The following is a 24,262-nucleotide window of genomic DNA, read 5'->3' as shown; positions in this document are numbered from 1 at the left end:
TTTGTGGCTCGCCGCGTGTTTGCGGGTTCCAGGAGGGGTTGACAGATCTCACAAGGCTTTCTGGAGGCCGGCGCTTCCTCTATGGAAGCAGGAGTGAGTTATCTGTTCTTAGCGAAGTAGGCCTGCAGATGAGCCTTCTAGCAGGTGATACTTATTTTTCTTGTGAAATAAGTTGCATTAATACAATGATCTATGTCGGTTGCATCTCAAAGCGCGGGGACGGGGGAATATCTAGGACGGTCTTTCTAAGTAAGTACCACGTCTAGGAGTTTGTCTGAAGAATTTATTTAATGCCAGATTGAAAGATAAACTCTTATTTGAGAACAACTAGAGCATTAGATAAATTTTTCTTAGAGACCTTTTTTGTCCTGTATTTTATGACAGCAGTCTCAACGCTCTCTGATCTGGAGAATCCTGAACTGTAATGCCACCCTCCTGTGTGGAGTAGTATTTATTTATTAAGTCATACCAGCCTTGCTAAAAATGTGGGAGGTTTTTAAGTAATGGGGAAAAAATGTGGCATTTGAGGAGACTTAATTTACTTTTCGTAACTTTGCATTGTGATGGAACAGCTGCGTTTTAACACTCACTTGGGGAAACATAGGGTGTAACATTAAGTTTTACAGTGATTAAGGCTTTAAATGAGTGACTTTAGAATCTTAGAAAGTAGTGGCAACCTGCTTATGGTCACATGGAAATTTTTAATGATGTGTCAAAAGATACATTCAGGAGTGTTTTGTGTGAAGAATTTGTCTTCATAATGTCAAAGTGTATGTTTCTTGAAATGGAAATTGAAGTATTAGGTAGGACTCTGTGTCCCTCATGACTGCTTGGATATTGTTTCCCTTCGTTGTCAGAGGGTACTAAGACAAGATTGGTCCTTGAAGATTTCTTTTCTGGCCAGTTATGAAAAAGTTGTTTTAATGTTTAATGTAAGGTGCCTTATTTCAAGAACTTGGGATGTGAAACTCTTCTCCATATCTCCCTGTGTCTTCACTAAAGTCACCATTGGATTCTACCTAGAGTTTCCATGGTGAGTGATATCTGTGAACAGCTTGTTGGGGTGGAATGATTAATTTGGTTACAGAAAAAAGGGCTCCTTTTGAAAGATTTCTTTGAAGAGTGTTGCTATTGAAATGCAAGGATTGTTTCTCCTCAGAGCCTAGCGTAGTGCTCTTTGCAGATGGGCTACCATATGTTTTATGCCTGGATCCATATAATTTGCCTCAGCACCCCATATGGCCCTTCATTTCACTTAATTCAGCTTCAGCATATCTTATTTCTTTTATTATAAACTGGTGATTGTGCTGCAAATTCACACATGCAGTCCTGGCATCAAGGAAATGGTCTTGAATGGTGAGGTCTTTGAATCATTAACGAAGGCTGTAGACCCACAAATCCTTTAGCATTTTCATTAACTGGAATGAAAACACTATCACACCAATCGTGGATCATCTGACTTGAAAAATGGAGACATCTGTAACTGCAGATTTTGTTTTCTGTCCTAGGAAATGAAAAAAGTCCTTTCATACTGCCCCTCGCCGCCCCCCCAAGCAAACCTGTACAATTCCTGAATGGAGATGCAATATGGGAGTTACTTGCTTACTCATACTCTTCATGGCTTTGTTGGCTACATCCTTGAGATTGTTTCTGCTCTACATTGTCTTGGCATCTTGACAGGAAGCTTACTTTATCGCCTGTAACAGGCAAAGTGTGCACTGTCATTATAAATTCATGAAGCCTGGATATTTCTGGGTGTATTCTGTATGCTGCAAATTAGTCATTATACAGGAGCCTGTGATGGGGCTGAAACTGCTGACCCAGATGCACTCTCTAGTTAGCCCTCCTCTTTTCCCATCATCTCTCCTTGAAAAGGCTGTTAGAAACCTCATCCTACACAAAAGAACCCAAGGAGTTCTTTTTGATGTGACATTTATCAAAAGAATCAGCACCTGCCTGCTAGGAAAAGGGGGGGGGGGAGGACAAGGAAAAAGGAGGTGGGAATCTATATTCTGATTCTCTTCTGAACAGTTAGTTGCATCTGCATCTCATGCTCTTCTTACTTTGGATATTTTATGACTATTTAAAATAATTATAAGTAAATGTATGCTCGGATAGATTTTATAGACCATAAAAAGAACAAATAGGCATTGCAAGTTCAGCGGAAAGTTCTTGTGCTGTCATTTATTCGTAGTCTAGGAGCTGTTCATTACTGACTGATCTTGGCCCAGTTTTCATTTCCTTGCTTTCGGCTTGCTGTGAATTTCATTTAAAAAGAAAAAAATAATTGATACAATAGTTAAGTCTTCTTTTAAGCTATCAGCTATTGTTGTGAGAATCAGGAATTTAGAGATTTGACCTGAGGAAGGAAAAGGAGATTTGAAGAAAGGCACTTTATCCTGGGCTTCGTTCTAGCTATTTATGATCCAGCCACAACAAGGCCTTTAGTAGCCCTTTGTCTTGATTTTTCCCATCTGTAAAATGGCTTTAATGCCTTTGAGGTTGTTGGTTGGCTTTTGGTTTTTTGAGTCAAACAGTTGAAAATGACTTGATCTAATTTATTTAGAGAGAGGAATTCTGTAAATACAGGAGCTGCTTTTGTCAACTCTAGAATGAGCCAACATGAGGTAGGCCAAACACATGAAGGTGTTTTTGTGATTATTTTTTTTTTAAGTGTGATTTAGTGATAGCTCTAAGTCCATAGCCCCAAAACGTTAAGAGAGAGAGAGAGAGAGAGAGAGAGAGAGAGAGAGAGTGTGTGTGTGTGTGTGTGTGTGTGTGTGTGTGTGTGTGTGTGTTCCTCCCCCCAGGTTAGAGTACCCAATCTAGACTACATTTTTCTCTTCTTGGTCTTTGAAATGTAAAAATAGTGGGGGAGGTGGCTTGAGAGGTTGTCATCCTCCAGTCTTTTCTGCTGAACTCAAGCCAGAAACAGAGATTACGGGTTATTCCATTAAGGTTTAAAAGCATTTTAATACTGAAAAGATTAAAGTATTTTTCTAAAGTTTTAAGTCTTCTTCAGATGAAGTCCTAAATCTTGATATTATTCTGAAGTTTATGTCCACATCTTAAAATAATTATGTATTTAATAATACTCTGATTTTTTTTTCCCCCCTCACCTAGAATAGGAACTATAAAATCCTTTATGCCTGGAAAAGATCACAAAAACAACCTCCTCATTTCTCAGCTGAGGAATCTAAGACTTGAAAGTTTTGAAACTTTCTCCAGTGTAGAGACCTAAAAAGAATGTTTAAATAACACAAAGTATGTGTTAAAGTAAGTTTCTATAAAACTTGAGGTGGATGATTAGGAAAAGTATTTTCCTTTTCAGTAATTCTAGCATTCCCGCTTTATGGACCAGAATATAAAACTGATTGGCACACACAACTGACCTAGTATTGGCCATTCTTGCATCTTTTTATGCTTTGAGAGGTTTTTAATTAAAAAAAAAAAAAAAGATTTTATTTATTTTTTTATTTGAGAGAGAGTGCACATGCGGGGGCCAGCGGGGGGGGGGGGGTGGGGGGTTGTGCAGGAGGGGCAGAGGAAGAGGGACTAGCAGACTCCACACTGAGCCCAGCATGGGGCTCAATCCCAAGATGATGAGACCGTGACCTGAGCCCAAATCAAGAGTTGGGTGCTCAACCAACTGAGCCACCCAGGCATCCCTTAATTTTTTTATATGAGAAGCTAGTGGCAAAACATCATTTGAAAATTGACTTTAAAAAGTGACGCAGTAATAGTTGTTTTTTTTTTTTTTTTATTCATTTTAGCTTTGCTTAAATCATTAGGTGTATCTGAACTGTCGACTTAAGGAACAAAGTCATTTGTATATACTCTAAGAATTCTGTGTGCTGTAGTTCCCTGGTTCTCTTTCTGATAAAACAGTCGGTGGAATCATCTGTCCGTGTAGCATGATTTCAATTTGGTGTCCTTTTTTGATTCATTGTACCTTTCCTGATGGGCTGCTTGGGATCTGGGATCCAGTGGTAATGGATATTAAGGGAGAAGTAAATACACAGCTTGATCAAATAAATGAGTCACTTTATTTTTTTAAGAGAACAGTTACATTTTGTAGCATCCAGGAGATTGTCAAATTATATACAGTTAATAAACACCCCTAAAGAACTGCAGAATAACTTAGCACCTGGATTTTTTTCTTATTATCCTGTAGCTGTACCAGAATCAGGTAAAGGTGTTTTAACTAATCATGCTGTAATTTAGGGTTCCCTACCTAAGGTGTGGAACCTTAATCGCGGTTTTCTGCATAGACCCCATGCTTTCCAAAGCAAATGACTTAATGCCCTTTTCAAAATCAAAACAAAGTTCACATCTTTGGCTTGGCCTTGGAGTTGGAGCAAAGAAATCTTTCTCAGAATCTAAACAATAGCAAAGTTGATAAGATACTCCATTTAGCCATTCCCTGGTAATTTTAACATAAGAATACTGGGCTAGACTCACGTGCACTCACAGCGGCTCATGATTTCAAGTTTTAAGGTAACTAATTGCGGGCAGTTTTTCTCCCAGTGGCTTAATTTGTGAGAGACAAAGAAGCACAATGCAACCCTATTTCTGAAGGCCTTCTGAAAATAGGAGGATATGAAATCGAACAAACAGTTCCCAAAGGGGAATGTCATTTTCTCATGGTAGCTCAGGCAGATATGGAGCATTCAGAAAACGTTGGGTCTTCTCTTCTTTCTCATAGGTGACTGCCAACAGCCGGCCCAGTGTCGAATCCAGAAGTGCACCACGGACTTTGTGTCTCTGACTTCACACCTGAACTCTGCCGTCGACGGCTTTGACTCGGAGTTTTGCAAGGCCCTGCGCGCCTATGCCGGCTGCACCCAGCGGACTTCGAAAGCCTGCCGCGGGAACCTGGTGTACCATTCTGCTGTGTTGGGGATCAGTGACCTCATGAGCCAGAGGAACTGTTCTAAGGATGGACCCACATCCTCTACCAACCCTGAAGTGACCCACGACCCTTGTAACTATCACAGCCACACAGGAGCCAGAGAACACAGGGGCGGGGATCTGAACCCTCCCAGTTACCTTTTTTGTGGCTTGTTCGGAGATCCTCACCTTAGAACTTTCAAGGATCACTTTCAGACGTGCAAAGTGGAAGGAGCCTGGCCGCTCATAGATAATAATTATCTTTCGGTTCAAGTGACGAATGTGCCTGTGGTCCCTGGATCCAGTGCTACCGCTACAAATAAGGCAAGTATACTTTTTTTCCTTCTGACTTAGAACTGTTGGATTCTTCAGATAATTTTTTTTTCTTCAGATGATTTTTGAAGTATGATACAAAAGACCTAGTTTAAAAGGAACTTTTTCTTGTTCTTGACAAGCAATTAACAGGGTGAATGGAGGAGTAAATGAAAATTATTTAGTAAAGAATTTCTCACTGGAATCCTAGGGCTTATGTAAAATGTGGGTCTAAGTTTAAGCAGTGATATGAAAAATTAAAACACACGCTGAGGTTTTATGAAAAGACAGGCCTGTTTAATGGAAAAATGTATACTTATGTATACTTTTTTTTTTTTTAATCTGTGATGTCTTTTTTGAGGGTGACTCTTGTCACTTTGATTTCTAAATCAATATTCCGATTTTTCGGATAACTCAAGTGAGTGTTCGGAGTAAAGAAAGTTCTGAAACCTGGGGCAATAGCCCATCAGGAAACATAATTTATTGGAAATTTGGAAACTGTAGTAAAATATAATGGCTATAAGCCAGCTTCCTAGTTGCAAACCCACAATTGTGTTTTCGTTCTTAACCTTGTTGTGACTAAGCAATTTTAGAATTGGATATTGTAGAGCAGTGATGTATGTAATCTCAGGATAACAACTGAATGAAGACGCTGAGGGGAAAACTGACAAAATTAAGTTAAGCTTACCCTGCCTAGCTGCCCGCCTGTCTGTGTTCTTGTTTGTTTGTTGTTTTAAAGAAACACATACTTAATAGAGATCATTTAAACCAACTTTAAGGCACCGATGTCAGTGCAAGTAGGTGAAGGGCTAGGAACGAGGTTCCCATTTGCCAGTGAGTGCTAATTCAGGCATTAGTAAGTAAATGTAGAGGTCAGAAAAAAGACTGTCCCAAGTAACTAGCTCTTTCCAGTCTCCCCTAATCACAAAAATCACACAGACTGTCTCATCTTGCTCCATTTCCTTTATTCATCAGTTGCTTTAGACTAAAATGTAATTGAAAAGGATCAAGCTTTTGTAATATTTATGATGTTCTTTTGATTCCAAGACACCCTCCCTTGCTTCCAAACATGTGTGGCCTATTTTTTAAGCGAATTTAAATTATTTTACTTGGCATTTTGAGGAGGTAATTTTACAGCACCTCCGGAGATATCTGGAGACACCCGGGGGTGTCACAAATCTAAGATTAGAAGTCATTGCTCTGAACAAAGAAGTCTGTTACATTAGTCCAGACATCTTAGGGGAACTCAAAAATGTTTACACTTCAACTCCCAATAAAAGCCCAGGCTTGCCTTTCCAAATCCTACATCTCAAATAAACCTTTCCTCATCTGGTTTTTGTAAGTATTTAAATAATTTTTCCTATCTGTATATTAAAATATGTGTTGGCTGTAAGTTATGGTAGAAAGTTACACAATTATGAAGTTACAAGACAAACCATGGCCAAAAATCCATCATTACTGCAGCGTCCTAGGGCATAAAACCTGGGAATAGTCTTCGGGAAAACGTGAGACTGAAAATTCAAGAAGGCAGTTCCACTGGGAATGGAGAAAGTCGTAATTGACAGTGTAGATAACTGAGGGCTTGGATGGCTGTCAGCAGTACTTTGGAGATTAGCAGGTGCTTTGTGCATGGGAAAATATTGGTTCTTTTCACAAGCCCTAAATTTAATTTTCCATGCCTTCCATCCAGTCATGTGTCACTTCTGCTTGCTAATCAGCTTTTCAAAATTCTGTACTTTTTACTGATCATGGTGAAATTATTTGGGGACCACCAGTTACCTTTTGAGTATAGATACTATATGAATGGAACAATTGACACTGAAATACTTTAGGTTGGTCCATCTCGGTTGTGATCAGGTCTATCATCATTCATCGTTTTTAGCAAATGAGTAAGAAGTACAGCTTTGTTTCCCCCCCTCCCCTGCAAGTTTGATAAGGATCAAAAGTTTCACTCTTTGCAAAACGGATATGGGAGGCAAGTTGTCCTCTGACTTAAATTCCAGCAGACAGTGAGAATACTCGGTCTTGAAGTGCACTCTTGGAAAGTAGTTCCCACATCTGGTGACCACGCTGTTCAGGAGCAGATGACTCTGTGGCTTCATGACCTCTGGTAGTTGTGAGGTTTTTGTCCTTTTTTTTTTTTTTTTTGCAACTCTCTCCAAAGCTCCCAAAAGCATCTGGAAGGTTACTGCTGAAGACTTATCTCAGTGCTGGTATGACCTATGCTGGTGAAACACAACTAAAGGCCTAAAATTTTGCAGCGTAATTTCCTTTTACCTACCCAGGGCCAAAATGAAACCTTAGAAAAAAAAAAAATCAGATCTTTCGGGAACTTATTTCATATGTACTTTTGCCTCAGAGCATTTTTATTTTTATTACCATCATTTTTTCATTGCTTAGAATTTTTAAGTCTACTGCAGTACTTTTTAAAAAAATCTTTCAGAAGATTTTTTTTGTATGAGCCTCCGCTTGACTGAGCCCTCAAACACATACATAGACCAGCTACTTGGTAACTTAGCTTTGCACTCGGCAGATACTGTATCATCCTTGGGGCCAAGCATTTTTAATGACCCATGTGCTCAGTGTCACTAGATTGAAAAGCTGACCAGTGCTGTGGTAGAGGTTGGCCAGCTGTGCTGCTAAAATTGTCTGAGAGCACTCATTCGTTTCACTGCCTTCAGCGCCGAACTAAATCACTGGTCCTGGTTGGCAGGAGCAGTGAGGTCCTTAAGACAGTTCCTCAGTCCTGGGAACGTGGCTTCTTGAGCGAGCCCTCTTCAAGGTCCTCTTTGTGATCCCTAGCTGCCCCTGAGTACCTTTCTCTCATCACAAAAAGACAAAAGGTTGGGGGGGGGGGGAATCTAAACGGAATGAAAGAAAGTGAAGTCCTCTGTATTCAAGGGGCCATTTCTTAGCTAAGCCTTTTCCTTTGTCCACATAGCAAGCAGTGAGTTCAGGGCAGCTAGACCTGCAGCACTCAGCAATGTGGCCTTACCTCCCGCCCGTCTGCTTTCTGTCCCCCCTTCCCTGGGGAACTTAGTGTGGTTTTCCAGTTGGTCACAGGGCATACTGTGGGCTTCCTCAAGGCCACTCGTGCTGTTAGGCCCTCCACCAGCCTGTTTGGCTCCCTGTCTTCAGAGGAGTCTTGTGCGGTTGCTACTTCGCCAGGTAGGTGTGTTCCTAAAGGGGAGGCCAGGGCTAGCTTTTTATTTCCACCCCAGGGGCTGCGGGGCTTTCTGGCACACCTCCATGCCTCGGCTGAGATCCACACCAGCTCTGGGCCATCTTCCCCACCTTTGGTTGTGAGCAGCGGCTTCAGGCCTGCAGGCCCTGGAGAAGAGAGATGAGAGGGACAAGCTTAGAACTGGCAGAGTTGGCTAAATAGGAAAGAGAAGCAGGTTTTGTTTTTAGGGGAGGAGGAAACTATTTAGGTTCCAAAGAGGACACGTGTACCTAGCTCCCCTGGGCCTCAGGTAAATAGGCTAGATCACCTGTGCAGATAATTATCTTCTGTACCACCTCTTGCACATTTTGTTTGCCAGCCCCTTCATCTCCTCTTGACTTCACTCTGTGTATCTGTGTATTTCTGTTTAAGTGGACTTATATGCCATGATTACAGAAAGTGATTTTGGAGTGAATTTTCTGGGAAGATTCTGTACTTTACAGATATATTCCTAGCAGCCTGTATTAAGATTGCCTGTCTCTCGGGTACATTTAAAGTGATTCCTTTTCCAAAAAAATTCAGGAATGCATTTATTGTACACCTAAACAATGGGAATACTTTTTAAACTTATTTTTTTAGAAGTACTTTGGATACCTTTGGTTTATTTTTCTATTTGTTTTAACGTAATCATGTCCTTTTCCATCACTCCAGCTTTGTTATCCTGTCCTTCAATCTCAGTAAAACAAAATTAGAGTAGGAGGGGAGATGGGGGTTGACAGCAGGTTCCTTTATAGATCGGCTACAGAATTTTCCATGCTTCCTCCTTCAGTGAGAAAAGGTGGTTTACCTTAAAGTGTTTGCATTTGGGAAAGAGGTGTGTTGTTTGTCTTGCCCAAGCCAGGTGACTGCAGGCCAGGTGGGTGAGCGCTCTGACGTGCCTTGCGCGCTCCTGCTATGGCTCTGGGCTTCCAGCTCCTGGTAATCCCATGGGCAGGAGCACCAGCGCCTCTCCAAAGCATGGGAAAAGGGCAGGCCCGGCATTTATCTATTTTTTGAAGTCCGTAATTATCCCTAAAATCCAGATTCCAGCTACTTTCTGGGAAATGCCTGAAAACTTGGACTGGTTGATGATACTAGAGATGTAGGAAGACTTTAGATTGTTCGGTTCATTCTTGCTTTCTGTCTCCTTCAAACTGTGTAACCCAAGGTGTTTCCTCGTGATACATCGTACTCCCTTATGGGGTCCTAGAACCTGACTTGGGTCCTCTCCTCTCTTCTGATGCCCCTTTGCGTGTAGATGTTATTCCATATAGTATATGGGCAGGTAAACCAGTGTTCTGGACCCTTTCTCTGTTGGTTACAAAAGCAAAGCCTGACGTGCCTGCATTTCAAAGATTGTTCACTGTCATTTTAAGCAATCTCTGGATCAAGGTTGGAGAAACCATCCTCTTTGGACCCCAGGCCTAGCGCATTTTCTTTGTGGCCAAGTTTTTGTCCCCTATTATGTTTTTAGTATCTTTATGGAGATCATCTGAGCTACACAATGGTGATCATTCTTATTTTTATCGACTCAAGAAGATGCCTCGTACTTTGACAGCAGGATTGTATTTTGAATATATGGACACTGTTCTTGCATGTTGCATTGTTACGGAGGGGACAGTGACATTTTCTTTGAGAATATAGAGCCCTTTCTTTCCAGAGATCACAAACTTTCTGGCAGATATATTGTAACTAACTTAAAGGCTAAAATTGCTCTTTCTTTTGTTGGGATTACCTGTTACGCAGGAAATTCTTGCCATCTCTTTATAATTGTTCCTTGTCTTGGTCCTCATTTTTTGCAAAAATGGTTACCAAAAAAAATACTGATTGAGGCATATTGGGGAACAGATGGGGAAGAAGTTTGCAGTTGTAGCTTCCTGCTCAGTGTAATCATTTCTCTGATAAAAACGTATGATTAACGCAGCACTGCCACACATCATATGGCCTCCTTTGGGGGTGGGGGGGCGATGAGGGAGATGCAGAGGTGATTTCAGTCTCTGTCTCAATCTAAGCACATAACAAACCTGCAGCAGTCGGTGGAGCATTGTGGGGCTTGTGTGTAAAACTAGCCATTCGAGGTTTCTTTCTAGAACATTGGTAGGCTGGTTCTAGGTGTTTCTAGAACATTTGTAAGCTGGTTCGGGTGTTTCTACTGAGCAAGTTGTCACAGGGGTCAAGAAGGGGCCAGAGAGATGGGCTGATGTACCCTGGGCATTATCTCTCCACCTGGTCGCTGTCACAGGTCACTGTTTTTACTCCTGGGATTTGGCATGGTCTCCCTTTCCACCTACCACAGTCATGGTGGCCCCTCACTTACACCTGGATCTCCTTATTCCCATAGGGTCTAGAACCCTGGCTTACACCTAGATTTCCTTATTTCCAGCAGGGTCTGGAACCCTGGCTGCCACTTTAAAAAGGTTGTTGGTCTTTAATACCAAAAGCTTTCTAGAATTTGACTGTCAGAGTCTCCAATTCTTAAATTCATTTTTCTGGGTCCTATCTCATTTTTAAAAACCATGAAAGCATATCATCAATGACCTTCTCCTCCCTGAATTTACTTATTGTAGAAACAATATTGAAACAGTAAAGAATAGTTTTTAGAAGAGCAGAAGTCAGCTATAAATCTAGGTGGTAATGTTCTTATTTTATCCTTTTCCATTTCCTGCATAGCTCCTGTTTGATTTGGGTATAAGAATTTAGGCTCAGGAACTACCTAACTTTGTTTCATACAGGTTCAGCAAATTTTCTGTGGAGGTAAAAGGATTTCCAAGTATTGGGGGGGGGGTGCAGAAAATGGAGGAGAAATTATTTGCTGTATGGTATATCCCGAAGCATGAAAGATCATTTTGTAAGATAAATGGGCCTACCTTGGTTATTGTTTATGCTGTACTTTTTATTTTTAAGATTTTATTTATTTATTTGAGGGGGGGCAGTGAGCGTGCGTGCATGAGCGGGGTGCAGGGGCGGGGGCAGAGAGAGAGCAGACCCCCTACTGAGCAAGGAGCCCAACGTGGAGCTCAATCCCAGGACCCTGGGACCGTGACCTGAGCCGAGCCTCAGGCAGATGCTTAACCAGCTGAACCACCCAGACGCCGCTATGCTGTACTTTGTGTACAGGCTACATCATCGTATTGTCCGTGTGCATTTAAATACCCTGGGTCATGAGTCTTGTACCATCTTAATTCTCTAGAATGAAGAGACTTAAAGATGTTAGTAGAAACCATCTAAAATTGTGTAAAGTTTATATCTGTGTATCTCCTAAGTCCTGTATTTTGAATCGTCCTTCACTGTGCCACTCCCTCTGTCCCAGCTGTGGTTTAGGAGGAGGAGACTTTGAGAATATCCCACATTTGTAAATGAACATAACCCATCTCCTGCCCAAGCCAGGCAGGTTTCCATCGCGGCGCCTGCCGGTGGGCCTCTTTAAAACAGAGCCAGGCTCCTGCATAGTTGAACCGAGCGGCACAGGCCAAGTCTGATGCACAGCTGAGCGTTACAGCTTCTTTTACTGTCACGTTTCCCAGTGTCTGTCTCTGCCCTGTTAAATTTTCTTTGAGTCAACATTTTGAGAGGAAGGGGCGAGAAGGAAACATTGGATGGTTGGTACTTTTCTGTTGGCTTCAGTTAATGCTAACCAGTTTCTGCCCGCGCGGCATGTGGCCCCTAAGAAGTTACCTATAGTAGTGAACAATGCAGAATCTGCCTTCCCCATTCTGTCCGGATTTGTTCGCACTGCAGTAGAACTTGCTCTTCCACTGTTTTGAATTTTGTGTTCTCGTGGGTGGGGTAACGGAAGGACTTTTTAAACTGCTCAACTTGTCAGTGATAACTAACAAGAATAGCAACACGCATCTAAGGTACAGACTTGAACTGTGAAAACACGGCACTGTTGCTTGTAGAAAGAGCTTTCGGTGAAACTGGGTCTGTGGCGAGAGGAGTTCTTTGTGTCCAAGTTAGCTGGTTATTTTAAGAGTGGAAGCCAAAAGAATGTTTGGCTAATTCTGGTGGGGTTGTTTGAGCGTTAGAACACAGTCTGTGTACTGTGGGTAGATTGATAGGACAGCATTTAAACACTAAATTCTCCCCTGCTCTGCATCGGCTCCTGAAATATAGGGGGTCCGGGTTTAATGTCTACACCGAAAGGCGTGTGAGAGTGTGTCCATGCGTCGCCCTCTGCGCTTGTGTGCTCCTGCTCTCTTCCTCTCTCGCTGCCTCAGGCCGATGAAGACCAAGGATACTGTTTTGTAGCATTTCAGTTAACTGGCTTGAAATAGAGTGTTGTTGCCTCTAACCTCCTCTTTCCTGAATGGGCTTTTTTTTTTTTTTAATAGCCCTGGGAACTTGAAATTGAACCTAGAAGTGGTAGGGTGTGAGTGTACTGTAAAGACCTTCAAGCCCTTTTACTTTTTTCAGTTTTGAGAGGTGATTTATAGTGATCGGAGGCTGTGATTTCCTAATCCCCATTGCTTTGGGCAACAGCTATGCTGAACCAAGGCCTAGAACTGTTTGCCAGAGGTCCTGCTCTAGGGCCTCAGGATCTGTGGCCCTGCCCCCTCCCCCACAGGGGATCCCTGAAGGCAAGACCTGTTAGGGCAGATTCCGGCCCCTAGAGTTACTGCCTCCCTCAAAATACTTCTGGCCTCTGGTCAGAAGCCCAGTGGCAGCTGAGGCCTGTAATACTGTCCATACATACCTAACTTCCCATCTAGAAGCATCGTGAGTCCCTACACGTGCTGGCCTCCTTATAATGCGAAGTCTGAACAGAGCAAACAGACATGTTCCATGTTGAGTCCTCTGAGTGGCTAAGACTCAAGGACTCGAGGCCTTTCCTCCGCGTGCCCAGCGCAGCATGGCTCTGGTCTGTACAAGGAAGCTGGCAAGTTTCACTGTCTCGGAGCCTATTTATACTTCCAGCCTTTCTTGTCTTCTGTCTACAGAAATTACTCTTTGGAAGTCGACATTTTTGTGCCTCTTTCATGTATCATCCGGGGCCTGCTTCCCTTTCACTCTTGCATATTCTTTCCAGCCACTGAGCTTCATGCTTCTCCTCTGGACCACCCTAGGAGCCTCAGCCGTGGGTGTCCTTCGCCTCTGCTTTGGTTTCTTCTTTCTCAGTCTGTTGCCAAGAAGCCCTCCAGCGGCCAAGGCAGCCCTTGTTCCTGCATGTATTACCTGGGGCAACACTGAAGACTAAATAAAGCTGATCCATTCCATTTCTCTGGAATCCTGGAAGTGCTCCTAGAACAGAGCTCTGTGCAAAGAGATTCTGAGGGTAGAGAAACCTATTTTGAGACCTCTTTTGAAAGTATCAGGCCCTTAAGCGCTCATTCCAGCCCTAAGAGGAGTCTAGGGTAAGATTTTTCATCTGCTGCCCTCCCTTTAACCCATGTACTATCTTTCTGTTAGCGTCTAACAAAATACACTTTTCTAGGTCTGAAGTTCAGCCTTCCTGTAGGTGGTTACTTGATGTATAGGATATGTCGTAATTGTAAAATTATACTTCAGTTAGTAACCATCTCAACCTTTGCCCTAAATACTGTATATATAAATACGTTTTTGTTTTGTTTTGTTTTTCAATTCAAGTATCCTCTGTCAGTGTTATATTAGTTTCAGGTGTACAACATAGTGATTCAACAATTGCATACATTATAAAATGCTCACCACAGTTAAGTGTAGTCACTATCTGTAACCATACAATGTTATTACAATCTTACTGACTATATCCCCTTTGTTGTACTTTTCATCTCCAGGAGTTACTTTATAACTGGAAGTTTGTACCTCTTAATCCCCTTTATCTCTTTCCCCCATCCTCCCACCCCCCGGCCCCCATCCCCCAGCCACCAGTTTGGTCTCTGTATTTTGAGTTTGTTTGTTTGTCTAGATTCCACATACAAGTGAAATCATATGCTATCTCTTTCTCTGACTTACTTCACTTAGTCCAGCACCTTCTACATCCATCCATGTTCTTGCAAATGGCAACACCTTGTGTGTGTGTGTGTGTGTGTGTGTGTACACACATCTTTATCCATTCTACTTTCAATAGACACTTGGAGGTTGCTTCCATATTTTGTTGATTGTAAATAATGCTGCAATAAACGTAGGGATGCATGTATCTCTTCAAATTAATTTTTATTTTCTTTGCATAAAGACTCAGCACTGGAATTACTGGGTTGTATGATATTTCTATTTTTAATTTTTTGAGGATCTTCCATGCTGTTTTCCACAGCGGCTCTGGAAAGTGGCTGCACCAGTTCACATTCCCACCAGCAGTGCACCAGGGTTTCCTTTTCTCTACATCCTCACCAGTACTTGTTATTTCTTGTCTTTTTGTTATTTCTTGTCTTTTTGATACTAGCCATTCTGACTGGTGTGAGGTAATCTCTCATTGTGGTTTTCATTTGCATTTACCAGATGATTAGTGGTATTGAACATCTTTTCACGTGTCTGTTGGCCATCTGTAGGTCTTCTCTGGAAAAATGCCTATTCAGGTCCTCTGCCCATTTTTTTTCTTCCAAATTCTTATTTAAATTCTAGTTAGTTAACATAGAGTGTAATATTGGTTTAAGGAGTAGAATTCAGTGATTCATCACTTACATATAATACCCAGTGCTCATCACAAGTGCCCTTAATACCCATCACCCATTTAACCCATCCCCCGCCCCCACCTCCCTCCCTCAACCCTCATTCAGGTCCCTATTGTTAAGAGTCTCTTAGGGTTTGCCTCTTCTCTTTTCTCCCCCTTCCTAAACGTTCATCTGTTTCTCTTAAATTCCACGTATGAGTGAAATCATAGGATATTTGTCTTCCTCTGACTGACTTATTTTGCTTAGCATAACACATTCCAGCTCCATCCACATTGCTGCAGATGGCAAGATTTCATTCTTTTTGTTGGCTGAGTAATAATCCAATGTATACATACATAGCACATTGTCTTTATCCATTCATTGGTCGATGGACACTTGGGCTAGTTCCATAGTTTGGCTGTTCTTGATAATGCTGCTGTAAACATTGGGGTGCACGTACCCCTTTTGAATCTGTATTTTTAAAAACTTTCCTCTGCCCATTTTTAAATTGGATTTATTTTGGTGTCTTTTATATATTTTGAAAATAATTCTGTTACCAGGTACATCATTTGCAAATATCTTCTCCCATTCAGTAGATTGCCTTTTTGTTTGTTGGTTTCCTTCACTATGCAAAACCTTTTTAGTTTGATGTAGTCCCAGTAGTTTATTTTTGCTTTTATTTTCCTTGCCTGCGGAGACATATGGAGAAAAATGTTAAGTCCAATATTCAAGAGATTCCTGCCTACGTTTTCTTCTAAGAGTTTTATGGTTTCCAGTCTCACATTTAGATCTTTAATCCATTTTGATTTTATATTTATGGTGTAAGAAAGTGGTCTACTTTTCCCAACACCATTTATTGGAGAGACTCTTTTCTCCATTGTATGTTCTTGTTCTCTTTTGTCATAGATTAATGGACCATATAAGCATGAGTTTCTTTCCGGGCTGTCTGTTCTGTTCTCTTTATCTGTGTGTCTGTTTTTGTACCAGTACTGTACTGTTTTGATTACTTCACCTTTGTACTATAGCTTGAAATCAGGGATCGTGATGCCTTCAGCTTTATTCTTCTTAAGATTGCTTTAGCTATCCAGGGTCTTTGGTGATTTCATACAAACTTCAGGATTATTTGTTGCAGTTCTGTGAAAAATGCTGTTGGTATTTTGATGGAGATTGCATTTAATTTGTAGATTGCTTTGGGTAGTGTGGACATTTTAACAGTATTCTTCCAGGCCATGAGCATGGTATATCTTCAATATTTGTACATCTACTTATTTATTTGTCTTAAATTTCTTTCATCATTGTTTTATAGTTTTCAGAGTAGAGGTGTGTCACCTGGTCGGTTAAAGGTATCCCTAGGTATTTTATTCATTTTGGTGCAATTATAAATGGGATGGTTTTCTTAATTACTCTCTAATAGCTTCTTAGTGTATAAAAAGGCAACAGATCTCTGTATATTAATTTTGTATCCTGTAACTTTAGTGGATTGATTTATTCTAATAGGGTTTTTGGTGAGGTCTTATCAGTGTCATCTGCAAATAGTGAGGGTTGTACCTATTCGTTACCAATTTGGAATGATTCCTTTTTCTTGTCTGATTGCTGTGGCAAAAGTAGACATCTTTATTTTATTCCTGATATGAGAGAAAATTGACCATCAGAAGTAAAGACGAGATGTTCTAGACCTAGTGATAGAGCATGTGAATTTTTTCCTTTGAAGCATGTACCCTTACTGGAGTGGTTGCTTTTTGCTCATACTTGGGGACTTACTGTAGAGGCTGGATGCCACTGACCTGGGTAAGAGTAAAAGGGGCTGTGAGCAGTATTCTCTCAGCCTCCCAGAGGTGCCTGTTTTTTTCCAACCTATAACTGCACCCCGAGGATCTGATGCAGTAGACCTGTCAGCTAATTATATGAAATAGAATTCATTTTAGCTTCCTTTACCACAAGCAGACTTTTAACCAGGTACTTATCAAAATTGTGTTTCTCTCTGTTCCAGCCTAATTTCTGTGACTATTTCAGCTTGCTTTTGTTGGCCCATTTTAATCCAAGAGCTAAGAGTCCCTTGATCTGGGAGTCCAGTTCTGGAATTTGAGGATTCTGGTGAATCCTCAGGTTCCTATCAACCCTGGGGAGGTCCTGCACCTGCAGCGCCAAACAGCCTGACTGAACCCTGATAATTGTTTCTTCCAAAATACAAGCAGCACAAGTAGTTAAGCGTACAGCCTTCAGGGAATTCTGCTGTTTGAAAACCTATGCCCAGCACTTTGCAAAGCTGTCGAGCCTAGGGAAGCCGTGTCTGTCTCTTGGCAAAGCAGTGCCTTGGTTCTCCTTCCTTGGCTACCTCGCTTTCTTTTTAATGCATTTTCTTTGCATGGTGGAAAGGAGAGGCAGGTGCATCTAAACTTTGATTTTTCACAGCGAACTTTAAAGCCTTATATCACATGTGGAAAGATTGATTTGTAGCTGCTCTGTCTTCCGAATAGACCTTGTGGGTGGTAAAGATCTCAGGGAGTGAAACATTAAAAATGAATGAGGAGAACTAGTTTGTCTGAGGTAGGGGTTGAGAGGGACTTGGTGGGAAAGGTTTAACAAAAGGCATTGATGTTTTAAATGCACAGAAATGCCGTCCATCAATAATAAATGGTGTGGCTTAGAATAGATGTGCCACATTGAGTTATTACAGCATACAGATCAGTTCACAGAAGGGGAAAGTAAACAGCATGGCTGGTGTTTTTAAATTATCTGTTTGAAAGCATTAGAATATAGTTTTGAATATCCTCTTTTGCTATCAGAGCATAAAGAGAAAACATTGAGAATTTCCAAACATTCTAAGTTTTGATTTTTTTTAAGACTTAATAAGAATGAACAAATTCTGTTTTTCTGAAAATGAATTTCTGGCCTTACCTGGCTGAATGCCTTTTTTAAGAGCTTGAGTTGTAATTGTATGAGGAATGAAATTAACATTACAGAATGTTAAGTCAGGTACAACTGTTGCCTAGTGTTTTCCGTACCTACATTGTACCCCTAGATACCTCTTCACTACATACTCAAACCACAGAGGACCACTCAGGAAACCCCTCCTGTGGTTTGAGATTGATTCATCCTCACCCTCAGTATTTTGATGCAAGGGCTAATTCTGTACATTTATTTGCTCTGCATGAGAATTTTCACCCAGAAGAGAGACAAAAAGAAATACCAGCTTCACTGTCTCATAGAGAAAATGAGTCTTAGAAAGCTGGACAAAAATCTGTTAAGCAAACTGGGATCTTGGGGCGGTGTAGACCCTGGTGCTGAAGTCAAGCAGGGAGTGTTATTTGGTCTTCTAGAGGGATGGGAGTTAGTGTTAGCGGCACAGGCCTAGCAGAGGACAGTAATGCAGGAGGCGTTGAAATGACTCCGGGGTTGGAATCGGTGTGCTTCGTGAAAGCACTAGGCTTGGTAAGGCACGTGGAGCTATTCTACTCGTGTTCATATCGACCCTCGCTTGCCCGTTTGGGAACTTGTTTGGAATCATCTGTTGTCTCAACAAAATTAATTCTCCTTTTTCCTAAGATGAACAAAAAAGTACTTAATTCTTGCAAGTAATGTGAATTTATTTTAATTTGAGGTTTGTTAGGATAGAAAGAAAGACAGTCTTTGAGTGTGAATGCTCCAGTTGAAAAGGAGGACGATTGTATGAGAAGTCTTACTCACCCTTATTGGAGCCATCTGTGTTCGCTTTCAAGTCTTTCAGGTGCAGAATGTACTTGAATTAATCTTTTCACCTCCAAGGGATCCTAGCTTGCCCTAAAAAAAAGCACGTGTCAAACTGTCTTTAGAGCCACCAAATAAATCTATTTTATAGTCCCATTAGATATTTCGCTCAAAATCCACTCTGGAAGGTCCTATGGTTGGATGCACAACAAATTTCCTGCAGTCATCTCTGGTCCACCTCCTTTGGGTTGTTAAGAAGGTGTTGAAATGTGAGACAGCTGGTAGTGAAATGAAATTGTGGGTCAGGGTAATTAGGAAGGGTGAAAACCCAGCATTTTCATGGTGCATTGTCTGGCTTTTAGTTGAAGCTACAAACAACGGATATGAACTAAACCAGTTGCTCCCATGCAGCTGGTTCAGATCTAGCTTTATAAACTGGCTGAAGTAAAATGAAATGGCTGGAAAATTCCAGTCAAGTAACACCACTGGGAACATGTGGAGTTAAATAGTGTGAGTAAATGCTGGCCCGGTTGAGGAAAAAAAACTACAGACACAAACTTGAGGGTGGTGGTGAGGACTTGTAGAGAGGGCTGGGGAGGGGACAGGCAGGGCATTTTATGGCCTTTGTAACAAGGGTCTATTGTTTGGATCAGTTCCCTTGCAGGAGGTAGGAGGTTTCCTCTATCCAGGGAAGTTTGTAGAGTGGCCTGCCTACCTTCTTCCTTGACTGATAATTTTTTTTTTCTTTAAGAAGAAAGAAAAATAAGCCATCACTTCAGTTCCTGACAGTAACACCAATCTCAAAATGTTGTCTTTCTTCCCACCTTGTGTGACCCAGAAGGCCCCATCTGTCTTCATAGTCCTCTTCCCTTACACCACGCGTACGGGAGGATGTGGAGTATGTTGGAGGTGAAGGTTCAGTGTCTTCTAATTGTTCTAAATAAGGAAGGAAAATGGGTTTACTCAAGGAAAGCTTCTGTAGTATCAGTTTTTGCTGCTTAATTTGGAGAATTGAGAGTTGGCTCGAGAAAAAAAAAAACTTGAGAAGTTCAAGGGCCGTGGTGCTGTTTGGGGAAAACATTTGCTGTAACTAGGTTGAGGGTGTTTATTCTCTGCCAGTGCCTGGGAGCTGTATTTGCCACGTGATTTCCCAGTCGCAGGGATTAGCCAGTCATGTGAGACATGTGATGAAGAGACTTAGAGAAGTCCTGGCTGAGGCATGTGATTGGTGGCTGTGGGTGGGATGGCCCCCTCCTCGACTCTGCTTCACTCCCCGGGTTTGTAAGAATGTTTGTGGATGAAGAATCTTTTTAGAAATCAAAGTTCCGATGGGTATATTATTAATTACGCCCCGACGTTTCTACAGGACTTGGAGTCTTTTTCTCTCGGAGCTATACCACCACTCATCTGTCCGGGGAAGAAGACAAGACACCAGATTATCAGTAAAAGTTACCTGTACCCCAACAGCATACATAGTTCTGTTTTAGGAAAGAGAATTTTTCTTGATGGACATTCCCTAGATTTGCAGCAAATTTTTATTCTAAACCTAGAGGACTTTTTCTTAACAGGGACACCTTTCATTGGTGAGGCCAAGCCCGTGGGCTGTGGTTAGTGATGGGCTCCAGACTGGAGGGGAGCACCGGCTGTGTCCCTGCCCACCTGCTTAAATTTGCATGTGTTCCTGCCCACAGATAACCATCATCTTCAAAGCTCACCGGGAGTGTACAGAGCAGAAAGTGTACCAAGCTGTGACCGATGACCTGCCGGCGGCCTTTGTGGATGGCAGCACCAGCGGCGGGGCTGGCGACCCCAGGAGCCTGCTGATCGTGGAGAGGGAGAGTGGCCGCTCCGTGGAGATGCACGCCCGCTACATCGGGACCACGGTGTTCGTGCGGCAGCTGGGCCGCTACCTGACGCTCGCCATCCGCATGCCCGAGGCCCTGGCCATGTCCTACGAGGAAAGCCAGGACCTGCAGCTGTGTGTCAACGGCTGCCCCCTGAGCGAGCGCATTGATGACGGGCAGGGCCAGGTGTCTGCCATCCTGGGGCCCAGCGCGCCTCGCACGTCTCTGGCACCGGCCTGGCCGGGCTACACCCTGGAGGCTGCCAGTGCTCAGTGCCACGAGAGGATGCCCGTGAAGGACATCTATTTCCAGTCCTGCGTCTTCGACCTGCTCACCACTGGGGACGCCAACTTCACGGCTGCCGCGCACAGTGCCTTGGGGGACGTGGAGGCTCTGCACCCGCGCCGCGAGCGCTGGCACATCTTCCCCAGCGGCAGCCAGGGGGTGCCCCACGGAGGCGGCCCCGGGGCTGTCACTCTCGGACTCCCATGCTTGATCCTCATTGTGTTTTTGTAGGGGGCGTCTTGTGTTTTTTTTATTTCTTGTCTATAACAGAATTTTAAAATATATATTGTCATAATATATTGAGTAAGAGAGTATATATATATATATATATGTATATACCATGTATATGACCGGGTGTGTGTCCGGGGGCCCCCACCAGAGTGTACATATTGTGTTCGACTGTCTCCGTGGATGTTGGATGTAGTGTTGTTTGAGTGTATTGATTTTGTTTTGCCGTTTTGTGAAATATTTTATAACGTCCCTGCCTGGGGACCTGTTAGAAAGCACTTTATTTTTTATATATTAAATATTTATGTGTGTACCTGGTCAGTACCTATAGTACATATACCCAGACACCAGACGCAGCGCTCCCTTCGACGAGGACCAGGGACGGTGTGTGGAGCTCTTCCTGGCCACTCGATCCTGCCTTGGCCCCTGGCTATGGATCTGCCACCCCGGGGGCACAGCTTTCACTCGCCACCTTCTGGGGGCAGCTGCGTCCTTCCTGTGAGCCAGGGGGTGTCCTTAGCGGCCTCCTGCCCTCACTCAAGGTGGACGGACCGCGAGCTGCCCCCCGACAGGCGCTTGGGCTCTTGTGAAACAATGCATCTCGACGGCACCCTCGCCCTCCTCCTCCACAGCTGTCACTTTGTCAGAGGGCAGGGAGACTATTACCACGGTTTTATAAACTAGGATCGTTTTAGCTGAGCACTTACCGTATGTGGGGTTGAGCCAGACAAAACTGCTGTTTCGATAGGTCAGAAGGGTCTAGAGGTGGCAATTTCACAGATAAATACCAGGCGTGTTGCTAGACCCGAGGAGCTCTCAGACTTTCCCTCATCCCGTGTCCCTGTTGAAACTATCACACGTTGCTCTTCTAATTGTGCAAGCCCAAGTTCTTAGCCTTCTGGTCCTTGGCTGCTGGCACTCAGAAACACACTGTTCCCTGTCTCTACCCCCCAGTAAACCTGCCTTAATCTCACCTTATGATCCCAGATATTAGGGTTTGTTGGATTCTTGCTTCATATCAAGGCCCAGTTCCCGTCACAAAGTTTGCTGCTCTTCCTTGCCCTCCACACCATGGTCTTCCTCACAGTCGCTGATGTATCTGTATGCATGATGGAATGAACAGGGTGTTAGACGACAGGAACGCTCTCTTGGCCTGACCCAGTATGCGACTAATTGGGTGCTGGTTAATCCAGACATTCTAAACAATGTTGCTCCCCAGGCGCACGCTCTCTTTCATCACTCTCCCTCTTAACATCTGTAGTGAGTAGTATTTTGTCAGTTGCTCATGTCACGTGGTAAAATTCCTATAAAGTCTCTCCTTGCCTCGTCCCTTTCACTGTTGGCATCCCCTTGCAAAAGGAAAGCACCACCAACAAAATGCAAGCACCATGAGGAAGTGAGTTCTAGGGTAGGTAAATTGCTCTTGTATCTATGTAAATGTTTGGTACCAAGGAGAAAGGATACAATTTGTACCTCACCTAAGTGCAAGGAAAAGTCAATGAACTTTAAATACCACAGCAATTTGGATCCAGATTGTGCTCAGTTTTATATGGCCAGGTCATTTCTGCCTTTTGCCACGTCCCATTGATTAGGCTCACTGCCAGAGGCCCCGACTGGCAGGAAAAAAGGATTTTGTTTTGTGAAATTCTATTTCTTAGTGAACTGAGCTATCATCCGACCACAGGATGGAGTTGTGGGTTCGTCTATAGGTGGCAATCGTCCTCTCGTTTTCTGGTGTGTGACACAATCATCTTGGCGAGTCTGGGAAGATCACAAAGGCATCCTGCTGCTTACTTGATAAAGATGCAACACCAGAGAATTGAAACCTAAACCGGTTAACCTTTTATAAAAACTGGACTGGAGCCTACCTGCCATCGGCTCTGAACTGAGGCTGTTTTTGTTCACCTATGGAACCGTGTGCCAGGTTCAGAAGCTAGAGTTAGCTAGTAACTTCGTTATGTAATTGAGTAGAACAAAGGAGGAAAAATAGAGTACTTATAACCACTATTCTTGTGCAAACAGTATAAAAGTGAAGTAAAAGCAGTAGAAATTTCTACAGTATCTGGCTTTAGAGTGTATATGATTAATAGAACCTTTGTCCTTTTCAGGGAAAGCAAAACCACCACCTCGACTAATAGTTGGGGAAAGACACTTAGGCTGTGTGGCCGCATCATAGAGGTGGGAAGGCCACTTAAAAGCGTTCTGTATCACTCGTATTTGTACCAGTGTATTTGGCTATTGTCCCTTTACAATCAGTGTCCCTGTACCACATTTACGGTCCCCACAGATAACTGTCAAATACAGATGCTTCTCTAGAGAAGGACCAGGTTGTTTTTCCGTTTCTTTTCTAGGACTTGTAGAGAAACTACTACTTGTACATTTTGGTTCTTTAAATCCTCCTTAGCCCACAGAGTTTCGGGTTATACCAACATGTGGATAGGCTGTAGCTATTCAAAGGTCTCCTGGGGGAGCTTAAAACTTGGGGGAAAACACTGGTTTTCACAGATGCTCCACATGGCTGTCTTTAAAAGACTCAGAACATTTTTTTTTTGTCTTTTTCTTCTCTTTGTTATGCTTGGAAATTCCCAGTGTGTCGAGTCTTTGCAAAGAAACCTTTAGATGTGGGTCATAGGTATATGAATAAGTATCTGTGTAAAACAGTGAGTGTGCGGTGTGTAAATACTTTAAATTATTATGCTAGAAAAATAAAGTTACATACCATGCTGTGGAATGTTTGTTCTGTGATTATAGTGACACCTGCTGGAAGAACTGCAGAAGACAGGAGCCGAAGAAAGGGAGCGAGGGTGTGTTTGTGCCAAATCCTTGGCGATTACTAACAACACATTGTACAACCTGCCCATAAACTCACTTATTTTCTAAACTACATCTTTCTTGTAGTTTTTCATTTTTAAGTTTAAAGCAATTTCAAATAAGTCAGTGGCTGTGAAACTGGTCCACTGGTATCATCCCAAAGGTCTGTCTGCAGTAATAGTTTTGGTGACTTGTAGACATGGGAACTGCACTGTGGTTCTTTTAAGAAAGCGTGGACTGCAACAACTTCCTTCTGGTGGGAAAGACTTGGGGGCATGATTTTTTTTTTTTTTTTTTTTTTTTTGGCTTTGGGAACTTGTAAATCTCCTTTTCTTGGGTGTTCTAAAAAGAGACATCACAAGATCTCAACTTGTTCTTTGTGCAAGAAACATGCCGAAGGGTAGCAAAACTTGAAAAAGAATTAAACCCAAACTTAAGTC

General features: G+C 42.6%; 1 protein-coding gene and 1 long non-coding RNA gene across 3 annotated transcripts in view; one reads left to right on the top strand and one right to left on the bottom strand.

Moving 5' to 3' along the window:
• RGMB (repulsive guidance molecule BMP co-receptor b) overlaps positions 1 to 23,742 on the top strand; it is a 29,317-nt gene extending 5,575 nt beyond the window's left edge. For both annotated transcript variants that reach the window (XM_078067007.1, XM_036121205.2), the window contains exons 4-5: positions 4,706 to 5,214; positions 20,346 to 23,742. In XM_078067007.1, the coding sequence (XP_077923133.1) occupies positions 4,706 to 5,214; positions 20,346 to 21,014 (1,178 nt within the window). In that variant the 3' untranslated portion in view covers positions 21,015 to 23,742. The remainder of the gene's footprint in view (positions 1 to 4,705; positions 5,215 to 20,345) is intronic.
• Positions 15,088 to 19,854, bottom strand: LOC144381105 (uncharacterized). Its single transcript, XR_013445671.1, has 3 exons — positions 19,479 to 19,854; positions 18,655 to 18,747; positions 15,088 to 15,656 (listed from the first exon to the last, which is right to left on the bottom strand). It is a non-coding gene; the product is annotated as an uncharacterized LOC144381105 (long non-coding RNA).
• Positions 23,743 to 24,262: the final 520 nt, after the last annotated feature.

This window comes from Halichoerus grypus, chromosome 2, assembly GCF_964656455.1.
Source record: "Halichoerus grypus chromosome 2, mHalGry1.hap1.1, whole genome shotgun sequence".
NCBI lineage: Eukaryota > Metazoa > Chordata > Mammalia > Carnivora > Phocidae > Halichoerus > Halichoerus grypus.
Note: the sequence above shows the minus strand (reverse complement) of the source record. Positions and strands in the feature narration are given on the sequence as shown.